This window comes from Scyliorhinus canicula, chromosome 6 (assembly GCF_902713615.1).
Source record: "Scyliorhinus canicula chromosome 6, sScyCan1.1, whole genome shotgun sequence".
Classification (NCBI taxonomy): Eukaryota; Metazoa; Chordata; class Chondrichthyes; order Carcharhiniformes; family Scyliorhinidae; genus Scyliorhinus; species Scyliorhinus canicula.
Genome location: NC_052151.1, coordinates 10857720 through 10881637, shown reverse-complemented (window position 1 = coordinate 10881637; position 23918 = coordinate 10857720). Strand labels below are relative to the sequence as shown.

Genomic DNA, 23918 nt, shown 5'->3' with positions numbered 1-23918 from the left:
GGCTGCAGCAGAGGAATGGGCTGCAGCAGAGGAATGGCTGCAGCAGAGGGATGGCTGCAGCAGAGGGATGGCTGCAGCAGAGGGATGGCTGCAGCAGAGGGATGGGCTGCAGCAGAGAGATGGCTGCAGCAGAGAGATGGCTGCAGCAGCGGTGGCTGCAGCAGAGGGATGGGCTGCAGCAGCGGTGGCTGCAGCAGAGGGATGGGCTGCAGCAGCGGTGGCTGCAGCAGAGGGATGGGCTGCAGCAGAGAGATGGCTGCAGCAGAGGGATGGGCTGCAGCAGAGGGATGGGCTGCAGCAGAGGAATGGGCTGCAGCAGAGGGATGGGCTGCAGCAGAGAGATGTTTGCAGCAGAGGGATGGGCTGCAGCAGAGAGATGGTTGCAGCAGAGGGATGGGCTGCAGCAGTGGGATGGGCTGCAGCAGAGAGATGGCTGCAGCAGCGGTGGCTGCAGCAGAGGGAGGGGCTGCAGCAGAGGGATGGGCTGCAGCAGGGAAATGGCTGCAGCAGAGAGATGGCTGCAGCAGAGGGATGGGCTGCAGCAGAGGGATGGGCTGCAGCAGAGAGATGGCTGCAGCAGCGGTGTCTGCAGCAGAGGGATGGGCTGCAGCAGAGGCATGGGCTGCAGCAGAGGGATGGGCTGCAGCAGGGAGATGGCTGCAGCAGAGGGATGGGCTGCAGCAGAGAGATGGCTGCAGCAGCGGTGTCTGCAGCAGAGGGATGGGCTGCAGCAGAGGGATGGGCTGCAGCAGAGGGATGGCTGCAGCAGAGGGATGGGCTGCAGCAGAGAGATGGGCTGCAGCAGAGGGATGGGCTGCAGCAGAGAGATGGGCTGCAGCAGAGGGATGGGCTGCAGCAGAGAGGTGTTTGCAGCAGAGGGATGGGCTGCAGCAGAGAGATGGTTGCAGCAGAGGGATGGGCTGCAGCAGTGGGATGGGCTGCAGCAGAGAGATGGCTGCAGCAGCGGTGGCTGCAGCAGAGGGATGGGCTGCAGCAGGGAAATGGCTGCAGCAGAGAGATGGCTGCAGCAGAGGGATGGGCTGCAGCAGGGAAATGGTTGCAGCAGAGGGATGGGCTGCAGCAGAGAGATGGCTGCAGCAGCGGTGTCTGCAGCAGAGGGATGGGCTGCAGCAGAGGGATGGGCTGCAGCAGAGGGATGGGCTGCAGCAGAGGGATGTGCTGCAGCAGAGAGATGGCTGCAGCAGCGGTGTCTGCAGCAGAGGGATGGGCTGCAGCAGAGGAATGGGCTGCAGCAGAGGGATGGCCTGCAGCAGAGAGATGGGCTGCAGCAGAGAGATGGGCTGCAGCAGAGAGATGGCTGCAGCAGTGGTGGCTGCAGCAGAGGGATGGGCTGCAGCAGAGAGATGGCTGCAGCAGAGAGATGGGCTGCAGCAGAGAGATGGCTGCAGCAGTGGTGGCTGCAGCAGAGGGATGGGCTGCAGCAGAGAGATGGCTGCAGCAGTGGTGGCTGCAGCAGAGGGATGGGCTGCAGCAGAGAGATGGCTGCAGCAGCGGTGGCTGCAGCAGAGAGATGGCTGCAGCAGAGGGATGGGCTGCAGCAGAGAGATGGCTGCAGCAGCGGTGGCTGCAGCAGCGGGATGGGCTGCAGCAGAGGGATGGGCTGCAGCAGAGAGATGGCTGCAGCAGCGGTGGCTGCAGCAGAGAGATGGCTGCAGCAGAGGGATGGGCTGCAGCAGAGAGATGGCTGCAGCAGAGGGATGGCTGCAGCAGAGGGATGGCCTGCAGCAGAGAGATGGGCTGCAGCAGAGAGATGGGCTGCAGCAGAGAGATGGCTGAAGCAGTGGTGGCTGCAGCAGAGGGATGGGCTGCAGCAGAGAGATGGCTGCAGCAGAGAGATGGGCTGCAGCAGAGAGATGGCTGCAGCAGCGGTGGCTGCAGCAGAGAGATGGCTGCAGCAGAGGGATGGGCTGCAGCAGAGAGATGGCTGCAGCAGCGGTGGCTGCAGCAGCGGGATGGGCTGCAGCAGAGGGATGGGCTGCAGCAGAGAGATGGCTGCAGCAGCGGTGGCTGCAGCAGAGAGATGGCTGCAGCAGAGGGATGGGCTGCAGCAGAGAGATGGCTGCAGCAGAGGGATGGCTGCAGCAGAGGGATGGCTGCAGCAGAGAGATGGCTGCAGCAGAGGGATGGCTGCAGCAGAGGGATGGGCTGCAGCAGAGGGATGGGCTGCAGCAGAGGGATGGGCTGCAGCAGGGAAATGGCTGCAGCAGATGGATGGTCTGCAGCAGAGAGATGGCTGCAGCAGAGGGATGGTCTGCAGCAGAGGGAAATGGCTGCAGCAGCGGTGGCTGCAGCAGAGGGATGGCTGCAGCAGCGGGATGGTCTGCAGCAGAGAGATGGCTGCAGCAGCGGTGGCTGCAGCAGAGGGATGGCTGCAGCAGCGGGATGGTCTGCAGCAGAGAGATGGCTGCAGCAGAGGGATGGTCTGCAGCAGAGAGATGGCTGCAGCAGCGGTGGCTGCAGCAGATAGATGGCTGCAGCAGGGAGATGGCTGCAGCAGCGGTGGCTGCAGCAGAGGGATGGGCTGCAGCAGAGGGATGGGCGGCAGGTGGCGGGGTTCCCTCTGTTGCCCCCACGTGGGGTCCAGGACAGGGTGCTCTCGGGGGTGTGGGTTGGAGGAGGGAGGATTTCGGACTTGTACCAAGTGATGCAGGAGGTAGACGAGTCCTCGGTGGAGGAGTTGAAGGGTAAATGGGAAGAGGAGCTGGGTGAGGAGATTGAGGAGGGGATGTGGGCAGATGCTCTGGAAAGAGTGAACTCCTCCTCTTCTTGTGCGAGGCTTAGCCTCATACAGTTCAAGGTGCTACATGGGGCTCATATGACCAGGACGAGGATGAGTAGGTTCTTTGGGGGCGAAGACTGGTGTACTAGGTGCTCAGGGAGCCCAGCGAACCATGCCCATATGTTCTGGGCATGCCCAGCGCTGGGGGAATTTTGGAAGGGGGTAGCAAGCACGGTGTTGAGGGTGGTAGGATCCAGGGTTGAACCAGGCTGGGGACTCGCAATATTTGGGATTGCAGTGGAGCCGGGAGTGCAGGAGGCGAAAGAGGCCGGTGTGCTGGCCTTTGCGTCCCTAGTAGCCCGGCGGAGGATCTTGCTCCAATGGAAGGATGCGAGGCCCCCAAGCGTGGAGGCCTGGATCAATGATATGGCGGGGTTCATCAAATTGGAGAGGGTGAAATTTGCCCTGAGGGGATCAGTACAGGGGTTTTTCAGGCGGTGGCAGCCTTTCCTAGATTTCCTGGCAGAACGGTAGTGAAATAGGCCGACAGCAGCAGCAGCCCGGGGGGTGGGGGGGGTCGTTTCTGTGGGTTGGGTTGAAGGGTGTTCTTTGTTTATGACGGGTGTTATTCTATTTCTTCATTTTTGTATTTACCGGGGGGGGGGGGGGGGGGGGGGAGGGGGGGGGGTGTTTGTTCTTTCTTGTTTTTCTTAGTTGTTAATACTTTTTGTTAATATTTTCTGTTATTGATATTTTGTGAAAATCTGAATAAAAATTATTTTTTTAAAAAGGTGACGATGGCCCTGAACTTTTATGCGACGGGGGCAGCCACCAGAGGAAAACAGGGACGTGTTCATGAACAGGAAGGGGACCCACTCCATGAGTGGACCACTCCATGGTCTGTGACCACCGCATGAAGATCCTGCACGTCTGCGCCAGTACCCGGGCAGTGTGCATGATGCATTTATCCAGGCACAATCGTTCATCCCCGCCATGTTTGAGGGACGCTCCCCACTGCTGAGGGGCTGGTTGCTGGGCGACAAGGGTTACCTGTTGTGGTCGTGGCTGATGGCGCCCAGATGCGGAGAACCGATACAATGAGGCCTATGCAGCAATCAGGGATGTGATCGGGTTTGGCCTGTTGAAGATGCACTTCAGGTGCCTGGGCCACTCTGGAGGGGCCCTCCTGTACCAGTCGGAGAGGGTCGGCCGCATCGTTGTGGTCTGCTGCGCCCTCCACAATATGTCCAGCAGAGGGGCGATGTTCTGGAGGAGGAAGAGGAGGCAAAGGTCGAGCCTGAGGAAGGGGACACCTCTCCAGATGAGGACGAGGGGGGCAACAGACACGACATGGGGGCTGGATATGGATGGGAGGATGCACAACGCCACCGGCTTGGCCAGCGATCACGCGAGGCATTGATCGCCGCATGTTTCACCAACTAGGGGGGTTGGGGGCACACTGAAGCAGCCACCACTTTACCGCCCCACCTCACCACCCTGTCATAATATATACCAATATATCATGGTGCAGACACACACTGATGGACACACACAGGGACCAATCAACATGTACAAACACCGCAGCCAATCACCAGTTAGAATACACACACTATAAAGGCAGAGGGCACCATGGTTCCCACTGATTCTGGGTGCTGCCTCTGAGTGTAACAGGAACTTATTCAGCCCAGCACGGACTCACAACACGTGCTGAGAGAATCAACTGGTTCGGACAAGGCTTAGGTCTCTAGTTCAAGTTAGCATTATTTAGACCCACAGTCATCGTGTGTTAGTTAGTTAGAAGTAGTTAATAAAATTGAGTTAAACCTTCATCTGTGTTGGAAGTGTCTGTTCATTTCTCAAGCCTACACAAGCCAACACATCATGATACCAAGGCTCACAAGGCTAAATCGCTGGCTTTTAAAGCAGACCAAGCAGGCCAGCAGCACGGTTCGATTCCCGTACTAGCCTCCCCGGACAGGCGCCGGAATGTGGCGACTAGGGGCTTTTCACAGTAACTTCATTGAAGCCTACTCGTGACAATAAGCGATTTTCATTTCATTTTCATTTCATTTCATTATGTTAAATACGCCACATAAATCAGGTTGCCGTTGATTTCTATTATTATGGATATTTTGGGCTTTGAAATGATGAGTCAATGTGAGAGCAAGGTTAAATAGTCCCACATTATCTTCAGACAGAACACAATACAGCAGACATAGACAGTTGGCATGTGAGGAACACTTAGTAACACTATGCAGGTTCAATTTGTTATTTGTGATGCTTCCTGAAATTGGACCTGTATCAAGTAAACAAGGTACTCACATTCAGAGCTGCCTCTGCAGCTTCTAGTGCTGGTTTCGCAGCCAGCAGTTTGCCTTCTGCAATATTTTTATCTGCTTCGATTTCATCGACAATTTTCTGGGACTTGTCTTTCACTATCATGACTTCATTCTTGACCACCTCTGCTGCTTGTGCACTCACTGTCACCTCTCCGAGAACCTGCAACATGAGAATTACAGCAAGAAATATTTTACATATGGTTGATAGGTGGGATGCTTCTGAAATGCACCTTCTGATTCTGCTGCCAGTCAGCTGCAGATGAACACTGCAGCTCACCAGGACTGGCAGCACCAAAGCAGCCACCTCCTTTTAGCTCCAAAAATCATTTCAAACTTACTGGGGGGAATTTTGAGCCCGAGTTCATCTCAAGCGTAAACGGCGACGCAGATGTAAAATCCCACGGTCGCAGGAGAGATCTTAGGGTGAATTCTCCTCGGGCGGGATTCACCATTCCGTCGCTCACTGGTTTCCCAACGGCATGGGGTGGAAACAATGGGAAATCCCATTGGCCAGTGGTGGGAATGGGGAATCACGCTGCCAAGCTGGTGTGCCGCCGAGAGACACACAGCTGGGAGGAGAATTCACCTCCTCTGCTGGGATTATTTGAGCTGAATTTCCCCCCCCCCCCCCCCCCCCCCCCCCCCCCCCCCCCCCCCCCCCCTCCCCGATAACTGCCAGCGAGAACGGAGAATTTGGCGCTCAGTGAAAACTCCATGCACTGCAGTGGGACCGGGGAATCCTACTGGCGATAAAGGATGGAGAATCCCATCCCTTGTTTCCTGATTTTCCCCATCCTTCGCCAGTGAGTTAACGAGGTTCGCACTCATAAATATATAGTATACATTTTAACATTGTTAACGGCCCTTCCTACCACATGACATAAGTATAGTCCCCAGAGGAGAGGCACATGCCCAGGCTTAGATACATAGATACATAGAAGATAGGAGCAGGAGGAGGCCTTTTGGCCCTTCGAACCTGCTCCGCCATTCATCACCATTATGGCTGGTCATCCAACTCAATAGCCTAATCCTGCTTTCTCCCTATAACTTTTGATCCCATTCGCCCCATGTGCTATATCCAGCCGCCTCTTGAATATATTCAAAGTTTTAGCCTCAACTACTTCCTGTGGCAATGAATTCCAAGGCTCACCACTCTTTGTGTGAAGAAATGTCTCCTTATATCTGTCTGAAATGGTTCACCCTGAATCGTGGTTCTGGATATTGTCCTAGTTCTTGTATAATTGCAGAAACACATCCCTGCTTCTGTATTCAAAACCTTTCGCAATGAAGGCCAACCTACCATTAGCCTTATTTGCCGCCTGCTGCACCTGCATGCTTACCTTCAGCAAATGGTGCACAAGGACACCCAAGTCCCGTTGCACACTCGACTCTCCCAAATTCTGACCCTTCAGCTAGAAATCTACCTTCATGTTTTTGCTTCCAAGATGAATAACCTCACACTTATCCAAATTATACTGCATCTCCCATTGATTTGCCCACTCGCCCAACCTGACCAGATCATCCTCTAGGATCTGTGCATCCTTGTCACGGTTCATCCTCCAACCCAACTTGGTATCATCTGCAAACTTTGAGATGTTACATTTTGTTCCCTCATCCAAATCATTAATATATATTGTGAATAGCTGGGGTCCCAGCACCGATCCCTGTGGTACCCCACTGGTTACTGCCTGCCAATTTGAAATGGACCCATTAATCCCTACTCTTTGTTTCCTCTCTGCCAACCAATTTTCTATCCACCTAAATACATTTTCCCCAATCCCATGCAATTTAATTTTGCACAATAATTTCTTATGCGGGACATGTCAAACACCTTCTGAAAGTCCAAATATACCACATCGTCTGGCTTCCTCTTGTCAACTGTACTGGTTACCTCTTCAAAGAATTCCAATAGATTTGTCAAGCATGATTTTGCCTTCATAAATTCATGCTGACTCTGACTGACCCTGCCACTGCTTTCTAAATGTTCCGCTATGAAGTCCTTGATAATGGATTCAAGCATTTTCCCCACTATCGATTTTAAGCTTACTGGTCTATAATTCCCTGCTTTCTCGCTACCTTCCTTTTTGAATATCGGAGTGACATGAGCTACCCTCCAATCTGCAGGGACTGTTCCAGCATCTTTCGAATCCCGGAAGATGACCACCAATGCATCCACTATCTCCAGAGCCACCTCCTTAAGCACTCTGGGATGCAGATTATCAGGCACTGGGGATTTATCCGCCTTCAATCCCATCAATTTTCCCAGCACCATGGCTGGGATTCTCTGATCCTGCGGCAAGTCTGAGAATCGTCAGGGAGGGGGTGGCGCGGGAATCGTGCCACGCTGCTCCGACGCCGGCCTGTCGATTCTCCGGCACACGTCGGACCATTGCCGCGCCGGTCGGGGGCCGTTGAAAGTGGCCCCTTGGCGACTGTCTGCTCCTCGACAGGCCGAGTGCCCGCCGAGTTCGGCCGAGTCCTGCCGGCATATGGTCCCACCCGGTGGGACCTCAGAGTTCTTGCTGCCGGGGCCGTCCTGGTTGGGAGTGGATGATCCGACTCCGGGGGGAGGGGGGGGGGGGGGCCCTCCACGGTGGCCTGGCCTGCGATTGGGACCCACTGATCGGCGGGCTGGCTAGTTCCATGGGGGCCTATGTTCTGCTGCGCCCAGAGACGGGAGCCCACGTGCATATGTGGACTCGCGCTGGCCGTGACGCGCATGCGCGGACCGGCCGTGGCGTGCCGGCTTATGAGCGCCGGAGCAGCGGCACCACCCGGGCGCCATACTCGCCCCGTAGGAGGGGGTAAATACTTGGGTCTGGCGGCCTATTGACACCAGAATGTCTCGCGCCGCTTTTGAAGCCGGAGAATCCCGGCCCATTTCTCTACTAATATTGATCCCCCTCAGTTCTTCCCTCTCACTAAACCTTTCATTTTGCAACATTTCTAGTATCTGAATTGTGTCCTCTTTTGTGAAGCCAGAACCAAAGTATGTATTCAATTGTTCAGCCATTTCTTTGTCTCTTATTATGTATGAAAATGAAATGAAATGAAAATCGCTTATTGTCACGAGTAGGTTTCAAATGAAGTTACTGTGAAAAGCACCTAGTTGCCACATCCCGGCGCCTGTTCGGGGAGGCTGGTACGGGAAGTAGGAGTGGGAAGGTTAGATTAATAGGGTGGTGTAAAAGGCATATGGTACACTTGCCTTTATCAATCGAGGCATAGATTACAAAGGCAGGGAGGTCAGGGAGTTGTATATAACTTTGGTGAAGCCACAGCTGGAGTACTGAGTGTAACTCTGGTCACCACATTATAGGAAGGATGTGATTGGACTGGAGGGGGTACAGAGGCGATTCAGCAGCATGTTGCCTCAGATGGAACATTTAAGTTATGAAGACAGGTTGGGTAAGCTTGGGTTGTTTTCGTTGGAGCTGAGAAGACTGAGGGGTGACCTGACTGAGGTGTACATGATTATGAGAAGCATCGACAGGGTGGATAGGAAGCAGCCATTCGCTTAGTTGAAGGGTCAGTTACAAGGGGACACAAGTTCAAGGTGAGGGGCAGTAGGTTAGGGGGAATTTTGAGGAAAAAAATCTTTACCCAGAGGGTAGTGAAGGTCTGGAAAGCACTGCCTGGGAGGGTGGTAAAGGTGCGTTGCCTCACATCCTTTAAAAAGCTGGATGAACACTTAACATGTCATAACATTCAAGGCTATGGGCCAAGTGCTAGAAAATAGGCTTAAGTGGGCAGGTCAGGTGTTTTTCACGTGTTGGTGCAGACTCAATGGGTCGAACGGCCTCTTCTATACTGTAGTATTTCCTGATACTGTCTCGCCTATAAACGGGACTGGTCTTGTCTGCGAAGGGGGTGGCCTTTCCTGCGAAGAGGATGGTATTTCCTGTGAAGGCAGTGGTCTATCCTGCAAAGGGGGTGGTCTTTCCTGCAAATGGGGCACTCTTTCCTGCAAAGGGGGTGGTCTTTCCTGTCAAGGGAAGGGTCTTTCCTGCGAAGAGGGTGGTCTTACTACGAAGAGGGTTGTCTTTCCTGTGAAGTGGGTGGTCTTTCCTGTGAAGAGTGTGGTCTTTCCTGCAAAGGGGGTGGTCTTTCCTCCAAAGGGGGTGGTCTTTCATGCAAAGGGTGTGGTCTTTCCTGCGAAGGGAGGGGTCTTTCCTGCGAAGGGGATGGTCTTTCCTGCAAAGGGAGTGGTCTTTCCTGCAAAGGGAGTGGTCTTCCCAGCAAAGGGGATGGTCTTTCCTACAAAGGGGGTGGTCTTTCCTGCAAAGGGAGTGGTCTTTCCTGCAAAGGGAGTGGTCTTCCCAGCAAAGGGGATGGTCTTTCCTACAAAGGGGGTGGTCTTTCCTGCAAAGGGAGTGGTCTTTTCTGCGAAGGGAGCAGTCTTTACTACAATGGGGGTGGTCTTTCCTGCGAAGGGGGTGGTCTTTCCTGCAAAGGGAGTGGTCTCGATGTTGCACCGACCTGTGAAACCATCTGAAGCCTATCTGACCTACACTATTCCATTTTCATCCATTTGTCTATCCAGTGACCACTTAAATGCCCTTAAAGTTGGCGAGTCTATTACTGTTGCAGGCAGGGCGTTCCACACCCCTACTACTCTCTGAGTAAAGAAACTGCCTCTGATATCTGTCCTATATCTATCACCCCTCAATTTAAAGCTATGTCCCCTCGTGTTGGTCATCACCATCCGAGGAAAAAGACTCTCACTGTCCACCCTATCTAACCCTCTGACTATCTTATATGTCTCTATTAAGTCACTTCTCAGCCTTCTCCTCTCTAACGAAAACAACCTCAATTCCCTGAGCCTTTCCTCGTAAGACCTTCCCTCCATACCAGGCAACATCCTAGTAAATCTCCTCTGAACCCTTTCCAAAGCTTCCACATCCTTCCTATAATGTGGTGACCAGAACTGCACGCAGTACTCCAGGTGCGGCCGCACCAGAGTTATGTACAGCTGCAGCATGACCTTGTGGTTCCGAAACTCAATCCCCCTGCTTATAAAGGCTAGCACACCATATGCCTTCTTAACAGCCCTATTAACCTGGGTGGCAACTTTCAGGGATTTATGTACCTGGATGCCGAGATCTCTCTGTTCATCTACACTACCAAGAATCTTGCCATTAGCCCAGTACTCTGCATTCCTGTTACTCCTTCCAAAGTGAACCACCTCACACTTTTCCGCATTAAACTCCATCTGCCACCTCTCAGCCCAGCTCTGCAGCTTATCTGTATCCCTCTGTATCCTATAACATCCTTCAGCACTATCCACAACTCCACCGACCTTCGTGTCATCTGCAAATTTACTAACCCATCCTTCTACACCCTCTTCCAGGTCATTTATAAAAATGACAAACAGCAGTGGCCCCAAAACAGATCCTTGCGGTACACCACTAGTAACTGAACTCCAGGATGAACATTTGCCATCAACCACCACCCTCTGTCTTCTTTCAGCTAGCCAATTACTGATCCAAACCGCTAAATCACCTTCAATTCCATACTTCCTTATTTTCTGCAATAGCCTACCGTGGGGAACCTTATCAAACGCCTTACTGAAATCCATATACACCACATCAACAGCTTTACCCTGATCCACCTGTTTGGTCACCTTCTCAAAAAACTCAATAAGGTTTGTGAGGCATGACCTACCCTTCACAAAACCGTGTTGACTATCGCTAATCAACTTGTTCTTTTCAAGATGATTATAAACCCTATCTCTTATAACCTTTTCCAACATTTTACCCACAACCGAAGTAAGGCTCACAGGTCTATAATTACCAGGGTTGTCTCTACTCCCCTTCTTGAACAAGGGGACAACATTTGCTATCCTCCAGTCTTCCGGCACTATTCCTGTCGACAAAGACGACATAAAGATCAAAGACAAAGGCTCTGCAATCTCCTCCCTGGCTTCCCAGAGAATCCTAGGATAAATCCCATCTGGCCCAGGGGACTTATCTATTTTGACATTTTCCAAAATTGCTAACACCTCCTCCTTTTGAACCTCAATTCCATCTAGCCTGGTCGACTGAACCTGAGTGTTCTCCTCGACAACATTGTCTTTCTCCAGTGTAAACACTGACGAAAAATATCCATTTAACGCTTCCCCTATCTCCTCTGATTCCACACACAACTTTCCACTACTATCCTTGATTGCCCCTAATCTTACTCGAGTCATTCTTTTGTTCCTGATATACCTATAGAAAGCCTTAGGGTTTTCCTTGATCCTATCTGCCAACGACTTTTCGTGTCCTCTCCTCGCTCTTCTTAACTCTCCCTTTAGGTCCTTCCTGGCTAACTTGTAACTCTCAAGTGCCCTAACTGAGCCTTCATGTCTCATCCTAACATAAGCCTTCTTCTTCCTCTTGACAAGTGCTTCAACTTCCTTAGTAAACCAAGGTTCCCTTGCTCGACAACTTCCTCCCTGCCTGACAGGTACATACTTACCAAGGACACGCAGTAGCTGTTCCTTGAAAAAGCTCCACATTTCGATTGTACCCATCCCCTGCAGTTTCCTTCCCCATCCTATACATCCTAAATCTTGCCGAATAGCATCATAATTGCCTTTCCCCCAGCTATAATTCTTGCCTTGCGGTATATCCTATCCCTGCCCATTGCTAAAGTAAACATAACCGAGTTGTGATCACTATCACCAAAGTGCTCACCTACATCTAAATCTAACACCTGGCCGGGTTCATTACCTAGTACCAAATCCAATGTGGCCTCGCCCCTTGTTGGCCTGTCTACATACTGTGTCAGAAAACCCTCCTGCACACACTGCACAAAAACTGACCCATCTATAGTACTCGAACTATAGTGAAGGGTTGGTCTTTCCTACAAAGGGGATGGCCTTTCCTGCAAAGGGGATGGTCTTCCCTACAAAGGGAGTGGTCTTTCCTGCAAAGGGAGTGGCTTTTCCTGCGAAAGGGTTGGTCTTTCCTGCGAAGGAGGTCGTCTTTCCTGCAACGGTAGTGGTCTTTCCTGCAAAGGGAGTGGTCTTTCCTGCAAAGGGAGTGGTCTTTCCTACAAAGGGAGTGGTCTTTCCAGCGAAGGGGATGGTCTTTCCTACAAAGGGAGTGGACTTTCCTGCAAAGGGAGTGGTCTTTCTTGTGAAGGGTTGGTCTTTCCTGTGAAGGGGGTGGTCTTTCCTGCAAAGGGTGTGGTCTTTCCTACAAAGGGAGTGGTCTTTCTTGTGATGGGTTGGTCTTTCCTACAAAGGGGATGGCCTTTCCTGCAAAGGGGATGGTCTTTCCTACAAAGGGAGTGGTCGTTCCAGCGAAGGGGATGGTCTTTCCTACAAAGGGAGTGGTCTTTCCTACAAAGGGAGTGACTTTTCCTGCGAAAGGGTTGGTCTTTCCTGCAACGGTAGTGGTCTTTCCTGCAAAGGGAGTGGTCTTTCCTACAAAGGGAGTGGTCTTTCCAGCGAAGGGGATGGTCTTTCCTACAAAGGGAGTGGACATTCCTGCAAAGGGAGTGGTCTTTCTTGTGAAGGGTTGGTCTTTCCTGCGAAGGAGGTGGTCTTTCCAGCGAAGGCGATGGTCTTTCCTGCGAAGGGAGTGGTCTTTCCTACAAAGGGAGTGGTCTTTCCTGTGAAGGGGGTGGTCTTTCCTGCAAAGGGTGTGGTCTTTCCTACAAAGGGAGTGGTTTTTCTTGTGAAGGGTTGATCTTTCCTACAAAGGGGATTGCCTTTCCTGCAAAGGGGATGGTCTTTCCTCCAAAGGGAGTGGTATTTCCTGCAAAGGGAGTGCATTTTCCTGCGAAAGGGTTGGTCTTTCCTGCGAAGGAGGTCGTCTTTCCTGCAACGGTAGTGGTCTTTCCTGCAAAGGGAGTTGTCTTTCCTGCAAATGGAGTGGTCTTTCCTACAAAGGGAGTGGTCTTTCCTGCGAAGGAGGTGGGCTTTCCAGCGAAGGGGATGGTCTATCCTGCGAAGGGAGTGGTCTTTCCTGCAAAGGGAGTGGTCTTTCCTACAAAGGGAGTGGTCTTTCCAGCGAAGGAGGTCGTCTTTCCTGCAACGGTAGTGGTCTTTCCTGCAAAGGGAGTGGTCTTTCCTGCAAAGGGAGTGGTCTTTCCTACAAAGGGAGTGGTCTTTCCAGCGAAGGGGATGGTCTTTCCTACAAAGGGAGTGGACTTTCCTGCAAAGGGAGTGGTCTTTCTTGTGATGGGTTGGTCTTTCCTACAAAGGGGATGGCCTTTCCTGCAAAGGGGATGGTCTTTCCTACAAAGGGAGTGGTCGTTCCAGCGAAGGGGATGGTCTTTCCTACAAAGGGAGTGGTCTTTCCTACAAAGGGAGTGACTTTTCCTGCGAAAGGGTTGGTCTTTCCTGCAACGGTAGTGGTCTTTCCTGCAAAGGGAGTGGTCTTTCCTACAAAGGGAGTGGTCTTTCCAGCGAAGGGGATGGTCTTTCCTACAAAGGGAGTGGACTTTCCTGCAAAGGGAGTGGTCTTTCTTGTGAAGGGTTGGTCTTTCCTGCGAAGGAGGTGGTCTTTCCAGCGAAGGCGATGGTCTTTCCTGCGAAGGGAGTGGTCTTTCCTACAAAGGGAGTGGTCTTTCCTGTGAAGGGGGTGGTCTTTCCTGCGAAGGGTGTGGTCTTTCCTACAAAGGGAGTGGTTTTTCTTGTGAAGGGTTGGTCTTTCCTACAAAGGGGATTGCCTTTCCTGCAAAGGGGATGGTCTTTCCTCCAAAGGGAGTGGTATTTCCTGCAAAGGGAGTGCATTTTCCTGCGAAAGGGTTGGTCTTTCCTGCGAAGGAGGTCGTCTTTCCTGCAACGGTAGTGGTCTTTCCTGCAAAGGGAGTTGTCTTTCCTGCAAATGGAGTGGTCTTTCCTACAAAGGGAGTGGTCTTTCCTGCGAAGGAGGTGGGCTTTCCAGCGAAGGGGATGGTCTATCCTGCGAAGGGAGTGGTCTTTCCTGCAAAGGGAGTGGTCTTTCCTACAAAGGGAGTGGTCTTTCTTGTGATGGGTTGGTCTTTCCTACAAAGGGGATGGCCTTTCCTGCAAAGGGGATGGTCTTTCCTACAAAGGGAGTGGTCGTTCCAGCGAAGGGGATGGTCTTTCCTACAAAGGGAGTGGTCTTTCCTACAAAGGGAGTGACTTTTCCTGCGAAAGGGTTGGTCTTTCCTGCAACGGTAGTGGTCTTTCCTGCAAAGGGAGTGGTCTTTCCTACAAAGGGAGTGGTCTTTCCAGCGAAGGGGATGGTCTTTCCTACAAAGGGAGTGGACTTTCCTGCAAAGGGAGTGGTCTTTCTTGTGAAGGGTTGGTCTTTCCTGCGAAGGAGGTGGTCTTTCCAGCGAAGGCGATGGTCTTTCCTGCGAAGGGAGTGGTCTTTCCTACAAAGGGAGTGGTCTTTCCTGTGAAGGGGGTGGTCTTTCCTGCGAAGGGTGTGGTCTTTCCTACAAAGGGAGTGGTTTTTCTTGTGAAGGGTTGGTCTTTCCTACAAAGGGGATTGCCTTTCCTGCAAAGGGGATGGTCTTTCCTCCAAAGGGAGTGGTATTTCCTGCAAAGGGAGTGCATTTTCCTGCGAAAGGGTTGGTCTTTCCTGCGAAGGAGGTCGTCTTTCCTGCAACGGTAGTGGTCTTTCCTGCAAAGGGAGTTGTCTTTCCTGCAAATGGAGTGGTCTTTCCTACAAAGGGAGTGGTCTTTCCTGCGAAGGAGGTGGGCTTTCCAGCGAAGGGGATGGTCTATCCTGCGAAGGGAGTGGTCTTTCCTGCAAAGGGAGTGGTCTTTCCTACAAAGGGAGTGGTCTTTCTAGCGAAGGGGATGGTCTTTCCTACAAAGGGAGTGGACTTTCCTGCAAAGGGAGTGGTCTTTCTTGTGAAGGGTTGGTCTTTCCTGCGAAGGAGGTGGTCTTTCCAGCGAAGGGGATGGTCTTTCCTGCGAAGGGAGTGGTCTTTCCTGTGAAGGGGGTGGTCTTTCCTGCGAAGGGTGTGGTCTTTCCTGCAAAGGGGATGGTCTTTCCTGCGAAGGGTGTGGTCTTTCCTACAAAGGGAGTGGTCTTTCTTGTGAAGGGTTGGTCTTTCCTACAAAGGGGATGGCCTTTCCTGCAAAGGGGATGGTCTTTCCTACAAAGGGAGTGGTCTTTCCTGCAAAGGGAGTGACTTTTCCTGCGAAAGGGTTGGTCTTTCCTGCGAAAGAGGTCGTCTTTCCTGCAACGGTAATGGTCTTTCCTGCAAAGGGAGTGGTCTTTCCTGCAAATGGAGTGGTCTTTCCTACAAAGGGAGTGGTCTTTCCAGCGAAGGGGATGGTCTTTCCTACAAAGGGAGTGGACTTTCCTGCAAAGGGAGTGGTCTTTCTTGTGAAGGGTTGGTCTTTCCTGCGAAGGAGGTAGTCTTTCCAGCGAAGGGGATGGTCTTTCCTGCGAAGGGAGTGTTCTTTCCTACAAAGTGAGTGGTCTTTCCTGTGAAGGGTCTGGTCTTTCCAGTGAAGGGGATGGTCTTTCCTGCGAAGGGGATGGTCTTTCCTGCGATGGGGATGGTCTTTCCTGCGAACGGAGTAGTCTTTCCTACAAAGGGGATGGTCTTTCCTGCGAAGGGGATGGTCTTTCCTGCGAAGGGGATGGTCTTTCCTGCGAACGGAGTAGTCTTTCCTACAAAGGGAGTGGTCTTTCCTGCAAAGGGAGTGGTCTTTCCTGCAAAGGGAATGGTCTTCCCTGCGAAGGAGGTGGTCTTTCCTGCAAAGGGAGTGGTCTTTCCTGTAAAGGGAGTGGTCTTTCCTGCAAAGGGGATGGTCTTTCCTGCAAAGGGGATGGTCTTTCCTGCGAAGGGGGTGGTCTTTCCTGCGATGGGTGTGGTCTTTCCTGCGAAGAGGGTGGTCTTTCCAGCAAAGGGGTGGTTTTTCCAGCGAAGGGAGTGGTCTTTCCTACAAAGGGAGTGGTCTTCCCTGCGAAGGAGGTGGTCTTTCTTGCAAAGGGTATGGTCTTTACTGTGAAGGGAGTGGCCTTTCCTGCAAAGGGGGTTGTCTTTCCTACACAGGGGGTGGTCTTTCCTGCAAAAGGGGTCGTCTTTCCTGCGAAAGGGGTCGTCTTTCCTGCGAAGGGGGTTGTCTTTCCTACACAGGGGGTGGTCTTTCCTGCAAAAGGGGTCGTCATTCCTGCGAAGGGGGTTGTCTTTCCTACACAGGGGGGTGGTCTTTCCTGCAAAAGGGGTCGTCATTCCTGCGAAGGGGGTTGGTCTTTCCTGCGAAGTGGGTGGTCTTTCCTGTGTAGGGGGTGGTCTTTCCCACGAAGGGTGTCGTCTTTCCTGCGAAGGGGGTGGTCTTTCCTACAAAGGGTGTGGTCTTTCCTGCAAAGAGGGTGGTCTTTCCTGCAAAGAGGGCGGTCTTTCCTGTGAAGGGTTGGTCTTTCCTGCAAAGGGAGTGGTCGTTTCTGTGAAGGGGGTGGTCTTTCCTGCGAAGGGGGTGGTCTTTCCTGCAAAGGGGGTGGTCTTTCCTACAAAGGGTGTGGTCTTTCCTGCAAAGAGGGTGGTCTTTCCTGCAAAGAGGGTGGTCTTTCTTGTGAAGGGTTGGTCTTTCCTGCAAAGGGAGTGGTCTTTTCTGTGAAGGGGGTGGTCTTTCCTGTGAAGGGGGTGGTCTTTCCTGCGAAGGGGGTGGTCTTTCCTACAAAGGGTGTGGTCTTTCCTGCAAAGAGGGTGGTCTTTCTTGTGAAGGATTGGTCTTTCCTGCAAAGGGAGTGGTCTTTTCTGTGAAGGGGGTGGTCTTTCCTACAAAGGGTGTGGTCTTTCCTGCAAAGAGGGTGGTCTTTCCTGCAAAGAGGGTGGTCTTTCTTGTGAAGGGTTGGTCTTTCCTGCAAAGGGAGTGGTCTTTTCTGTGAAGGGGGTGGTCTTTCCTGCGAAGGGGGTGGTCTTTCCTGTGAAGGGGGTGGTCTTTCCTGCGAAGGGGGTGGTCTTTCCTGTGAAGGGGGTGGTCTTTCCCACGAAGGGGGTGGTCTTTCCTGCAAAGATGGGAGTTCCTTCTTACGGAGAGGGTGGTCTTTTCTGTGAATGGGATGGTTTTGCCTGCGAAGAGGGGTGGTCTTTCCGACGAAGGGGGTAGTCTTTTCTATGAAGACTGGTGCTCTTTCCTGCGAGGGAGTGTGGTCTTTTCTGCGAAGGGGGTGGTCTTTCCTGCGAAGGGGGTGGTCTTTCCTGTGACGAGGGGTGGTCTTTCCTGTGAAGGGGTGGTCTTTCCCACGAAGGGTGTTGTCTTTCTTGGAAGGGGTGTGGTCTTTCCTGTAAAGGGGGTGGTCTTTCCTGCGAAGGGGGTTGTCTTCCCTGCGAAAGGGGTCGTCTTTCCTGCAAAAGGGGTCGTCATTCCTGCGAAGGGGGTTGTCTTTCCTACACAGGGGGGTGGTCTTTCCTGCAAAAGGGGTCGTCATTCCTGCGAAGGGGGTTGGCCTTTCCTGCGAAGTGGGTGGTCTTTCCTGTGTAGGGGTGGTCTTTCCCACGAAGGATGTCGTCTTTCCGGCGAAGGGTGGTGGTCTTGCTTGCGAAGACGAGTGGTCTTGCTTGCGAAGACGGGTGGTCTTGCTTGCGAAGCGGGGTAAACTTGAAGGGGGGAGGACCTGCCTGTGAAGGGGAACACCTGCATCTGAAGCGGGGGGTTGGGTTTCAGCCCACAATCAGGAACACCTGATTGTGAAAGGAGGAACTTACTGTGAAGGGTGGCGGGGGGGGGGGACAGGATTTTCTGTGAAGCAGAGACAATTTCTGTGAAGGGGTGCTTGCTGTGAAAGGATTGATTGTCTTGCCTGAGAGTGTAAAACTTCTTGAGTTTTGTTGGAGCTGTGGGAGTAGCTGGCTCGGCCAGCATCTATTGCTCATCCCTAATTTCTTTGAATTTAGTGGCTAGGCCATTTCAGAAAGCATTTAAGAGTCAACCAGATTGCTGTGGATCTGAGTCACATGTAGGCCAATCCGGACTTGGTTAAGGACAGCAGATTTCCTTACCTAAAGAGATTAGTGAACCAGTTGGGTTCAACAACAATCAGCAATGGTTTAATGGTAATAATTAGCCTTTTAATTCCAGATTTTTATTGCATTACTCTGAGTCTTGGTGTTCCTATTCATTGCTGCACTCATCCAGGCAAGTTGTCAGTAATCCATCACAATCATTGTGGACAGGCTTTGGGGAATCAGGAGATGCATCTTGTAGATGGTACACACAGCTGCCACTGTTAGTTAATGGTGGAGGGATTGAATGTTTGTGAAAGGGGGAGCGATAATGCAGGTTGCATCATCCTGGATAATGTCAAGCCTTTTGTTGGAGCTGCATTTATCCAGACAAGTGGACAATATTTTATCACACTCTTGACTTGTGCCTTGTAGAGTTGGACATGCTTTGGGGAGTCAGGAGATGATTAACTTGCTGTAGGATTCCTAGCCTTTGACCTACCCTGGTAGCCACAGTATTAATGTGGCTAGTCCAGTTCAGTTTCTGATTATTGGTAATCCCCAGGATGTTGATTGTGGGGGATTCAGCGATGGTGATGCCATTGAATGTCAAGGGGCGGTTGCTCGATCCTCTCTTGTTGGGAGATGAACATTGTACGAATGTTACTTGTCACTCGTCTGAATATTTTTCCAGGTCTTGCTGAATTTGGACATGGACTGCTTCAATGTTTGAGGAAGCACACATGATGCTAAACATTGTGTAGTGATTAGTGAACAAAACTTAAAAGTATCTAAATTTTAAAACAGGCAAGCAATCTGGTCATCTAGTGGTTGGCCTCATTCAGGATGCCAGCTCAGGGACAGGAATTTGTTTGTAATTTTATTTGTAATTTGGGGGCACTAGTATCCCCTTTCTGAATGACAGATCCAGTTAAATTGTCCTCATAATGACAAACTCTTCATTGCTATACCACAGACAAGTTTGGGTCGATTCTTGGAAGTAGATGAAAAATGAGTGACAGTGGACTGGCCAATTGCTATACACTGCACGCTACTTTTCTTTCAAATGAAAATTGGTGCAGATATGAGGGTGAGCTGATCCACTGTCATCTATTTTCCTATTACTGCCAAAAGCTTAAATCAGCCCCACGGAGTTCTTGGTTCCAGCTGTACTATCTTGTTGGTTGTGAATGGGGACAGTTGCTTAGCAGAGGTTACAGGAAGGCATATTGCTTCCACACGTGGACACACAGGTCACCAGTGAAACATCTAGGACATGTGAAAAAACTCCTGGACCAAAATGCAGAGCAGCGGGGCTGGTTTAGCACAGTGGACTAAATAGCTGGCTTGTAAAACAGACCAAGGCCAGCAGCGTGGGTTCAATTCCTGTGCCAGCCTCCCTGAACAGGCGCCGGAATGTGGCGACTAGGGGATTTTCACAGTAACTTCATTGAAGCCTACTTGTGACAATAAGCGATTTTCATTTCATTTCACTGGTAATCATGGGCTGAATTCCTGACTGACATTGGGTACCAACAACGGGACCAAAGAGGTGGGTTTGGAGGTAATACCACTTTGGTCATTTACAGGCCCCAGAACCACATGTTCTCAGCAACAGCCAATTAATTGTCTGCTGACATGGAAGCTGTCCCTGTTAAGTCCTTCTCCCTGATATCTATACCCTCTCATGAGTTACTCTTTCCCTAGTTACCCTTAATGTACCTGTCAAACTACTTAGGATTTTCCTTTATTTTACCTGCCAGTATCCTTTCATGTCCCTTTTTTGCTCTTCTATAAGTTCCCTCTTGCACATTCTCTATGCCTCTAGGGCTTCTCTGTTTTCAGCCCTTAATATCTGCCATAAGCCTCCCTTTTTCTCTTTATCCAATGCTGCATATCCCTTGATATCCAGGGTTCACTGGATTTGTTGGTCCCACCCTTTATCTTGGCCTTGTACTCTCCCTATTTCCTTCTTGAACTGTTCTGTCACAGATCTTTGGACTGCTCTCAGTCCATTCTGGCCAAATCGGCCTTCCCCCAGTTTAGAACTTTGATTTTGGGTCCATTCTTCTCCTTTTCCACAGCAATCTTGAAACTAACTGAGTTATGATCACTGTCTGCAAAATGCTTTCCCACTGATACTTCAACCACTTGCCCAGCTTTGTTACTGAAAATTAAGTCCAGGACCACCGCCTCTCTTGTAGGTCTTTTACGTGAAGGCTTAAAATATCCTCCTGGATGCATTTTAAGAATTTCGCTTCCTCTAAGCCTTTCACACCATAACTGCCCCAGTTAATGTTGGGAAAGTTGAAATCCCCCGCTATCATTACCCTATTATTTCAACAGTTCTCTGAAAGTGAGGACAATGTCAAGTAAGATTTTCCCTCACTTTGGATCTCTCACCGTGTGCTGCAGGCCTAGTCTTGCAGATACGTCCTTTAGTACTCAGCCAACTCAGTCAATGGTGCTACCTTTGGTGACGACATCACCCAGAATACATCAATACCCTTATAAGCCTCAATGTCTATTCTATGTGGTGTTTAATATGGAGGTGCACTGATTCATCAGCTATTGGAAGTGGTAATCAACAGGAGGTTTATATTTCATAAACTGCAATCATTACTTTAAATGTAGTGAACTTTTTTGTCATATCATGCAGACAGAAACTATGGGGGAAACTCTCTGAGACACGGGGCGGGCCAGAGAGAATCGGCGCAACAATGCCCCGACGCCAGCGTGCGATTCTCCGATGTGCGGAGAATCGGCGCCATTTGTGCCGGCGCGTTTTGCATGGCGCCGGTCGCGGTCCGCTGGAATTGGCGGAGCTGCCGATTCTCCGGCCCGGATGGGCCGAGCGGCCGCGCCGATGTGACAGAGTCCCGCTGGTGCCGTTCACCTCTGGTCGCTGCCGGCGGGAACTTTGCGGGAACGGTCGGGGGGGGGAGGGGGGGGGGGCGCGCCCTCCTTCACTGGGGGGGGGGGCCTCCGATGGGGTCTGGCCCATGATCGGGGCCCACCGATCGGCAGGCAGGCCTCTCCCCTCCCGGGCCTACCCCTGAACACCGACTCCACCTTGAGTCGGGGCCGGCACGCTTTAGAAGTTCCCCGCGCATGCGCAGGTTGGCGTGGCCCAACTGCGCATGTGCAGGATTGAGCTGGCCCAACTGCGCATGCCCGGGTTGGCGCGGCGCCCATTTGGTGCCGCGAGAGGAGGCTGGTGTGGTGTGAACCGCTCCAGCCCCCCTGTGGGGGGCCAGAATCGTTCATGACCGGGCCCGGTTCGCGCCGTCGTGAAACGCGACGGCGTTAACGACGGCGCAAACTCTTGATCCCAATATTGGAGAATTGCCCCCATTTGCAAGTTCTCTTCTAGTCACAATCATTTTCATTTGAACTAATATTTTTTATAACAAACAAAACTGCATGTCTCGTGATTTTAACTATAAAGGTTTGATCATCTGAAATGTATCGGAATGTGACAAGATGTGATACATGATATTAAATATGAAACTTTAATGCACACCAACCTTATCTGCATTACGTGATGCCACTGCCAGCTCCTTTTCTTTATGTGCAAGCTCTTGTGCGAGAATAGCCACTGATTCTGTAGCTTCCAGAAGTTTGGAGAGGCCTGCAATAAGATGTTAAGAACTGACGCATGTCACTGAAGTTTCCTTTTCTATTTTCGCATGACAATAAAGGTCTGCTGCAGAAACCTTCAGCACCCTTCAGACAGTGACAACACAAGACTGCTTTGCTACCGCACAGAGTGAAGAAGCACAGAGTGATCTGGGGAGGAGGTGCTGGAATTTGGTGCAGGGGAAAGAAGCGCTTTAAAAAATATATTTTTGATTTGTTACCTCCATTAGCTATTGACTAATCGAATAAATAAGTAAGATTAGACAGATATGGCAGGTATGGTGGTGGGACATGGCTGCAACATGTGTAAATCTGTGCAATATGTTTCAAACCCTGACAACCAGATGTGGAGCAGATGTCTGCAGCTTAAGTAACTTAGTCTCAAAGTCTGAATTGCAGGACGAAGAAAGGTACCTGGACACTGTTCTGGGAGGCTGTAATACCCCTTAGAACATAGTCATTTGTTAGTACAGAGCATGAGAATTGCTGAAAAGAGAGACATTTTTTCATTGAAGTTTTCATCTTCTACTCATCAGGACATTCGCAAGAATATAAAGTAAGTGAAATCAACAAATTTATACTGTGTGAGAAGTGTAGGGATCCTCCTGTAAATCCTTGTCAGTCCCTTGTTTTCCTTTATTTCCTATTATTTTGATTTTTATAATTTCTGGACCTGGAAAAAATTGCCTGTGCCTTTAAGATGAATTTCACCTTTAATTCAAAACCAAGAGGTAACAGCAGGCTGTGGTTCTACTCTGACATCAATGATGACACATCTTGGTGGACTTGGCTGTCAGCTAATGGACTCATTTATTTTCCTGGCTCTTGGTGCTAATTGTTCCGGAATGTTCCTTATTTTGTGAGACTGTGCGTTGGCTTTCAGTTTCGTTTTTAAGAGCGGATGGAAGCTCTTTTAGAATCTCTCTCCCCCTCTGTCTCTCTCTCTCGGGTAAATCTCTCTGAAACACCCCACTTGGAGGCTCTGTTTTCTTCTCAGCCGAGCTGGTAGACATTCTGAGGAAACTGTATACTAAGTAAGATTAAAATCCAAGCTGAGAGCTAGCTTTGAGTGGAGACAAGTAATCTTCAGGATCCAAACCAGCCACTTACTGAGCAGGGTCAGTGGTTGAAAAAGTCCTTTTTGAAATCTCGTGAGGAGAACTCTAGTCTTCCCAGTGAGGCTGACAGTTATTCTGGTGGAGTTGGGAGCAAGTCATAATTAACCGGACCCGAGGTGGATCGTGAGAGTCAAGGCCCAGGTTAATACAAGTTAAAGTGAATCCCCAGAGGGGATCCCACAACCTGAGAGTTCTGCCTGAAGGTTCCAGCGAGAAGACACTCGTAATTCATTCTACCGGCGGTTCTCAATCACTTCGCATCCTTCAGGGATAGTCAACTAAAAAAAAACTTCAACATCCGAAGCGATTGGATTGGATTTGTTTATCGTCATGTGTCGCGAGGTACAGCGAAAAGTATTGTTTTGCGTGCAGCTCAGACAGATCATCCCGTACATGAAAAGAAAATACATAATCGGGCAAACATAAAATATATTATATAAATACATAGACATAGACATTGGGTGTCGTACTACGCGGTAGAAAAGATGCATGAAGAGATCAGATCAGTCCATAAGAGGGTCGTTTAGGAGTCTGGTAACAGTGGGGAAGAAGCTGTTTTTGAATTTGTTAGTGCGTGGTCTCAGACTTTTGTACCTCCTGCCCGATGGAAGAAGTTGGAAGAGTGAGTAAGCCGGATGGGAGGGGTCTTTGATGATGCTGCCCCCTTTCCCCAGGCAGCAGGATGTGTAGATGGAGTCAATGGATGGGAGGCAGGTTCGTGTGATGGACTGGGCGGTGTTCATGACTCGATAGTTTCTTCCGGTCTTGGGCCGAGCAGTTGCCACACCAGGCTGTGATGCAGCCAGATAGGATGCTTTCTATGCAGCACCTATAAATGTTGAGAAGAGTTAATGTGGACATGCCAAATTTCTTAAGTTTCCTGAGGATGTATAGGTGCTGTTGTGCTTTCTTTGTCGTAGCGTCGACGTGGGTGGACCAGGACAGATTTTTGGTGATGTGCACACATAGGAATTTGAATGACTAGCTCTTTAGTATTGCTGGCATTGAGGGATAGATTGTTGTCGTTACACCACTCCACTAGGTTCTATATCTCCCTCCTGTATTCTGACTCATCGTTGTTCGAGATCGACCCACTATGTGTCGACAGCAAACATGTACGTGGAGTTGGAGCCATATTTTGCCACACAATCATGTGTGCACAGGGAATATAGTAGGGGGCTAAGTATGCAGCCTTGCGGGGCCCCTCATCTT

General features: G+C 50.8%; 1 protein-coding gene across 6 annotated transcripts in view; it reads right to left on the bottom strand.

The window, feature by feature from the left end:
- Positions 1-23918, bottom strand: part of LOC119966976 (dynein heavy chain 8, axonemal-like) — a 1648910-nt gene that overhangs the window by 222872 nt on the left and 1402120 nt on the right. For all 6 annotated transcript variants that reach the window (XM_038798944.1, XM_038798946.1, XM_038798947.1 and 3 more), the window contains 2 exons: positions 21477-21580; positions 5063-5239 (listed from right to left, as the gene is read on the bottom strand). In XM_038798944.1, coding sequence (XP_038654872.1) covers positions 5063-5239; positions 21477-21580 — 281 coding nt within the window. The remainder of the gene's footprint in view (positions 1-5062; positions 5240-21476; positions 21581-23918) is intronic.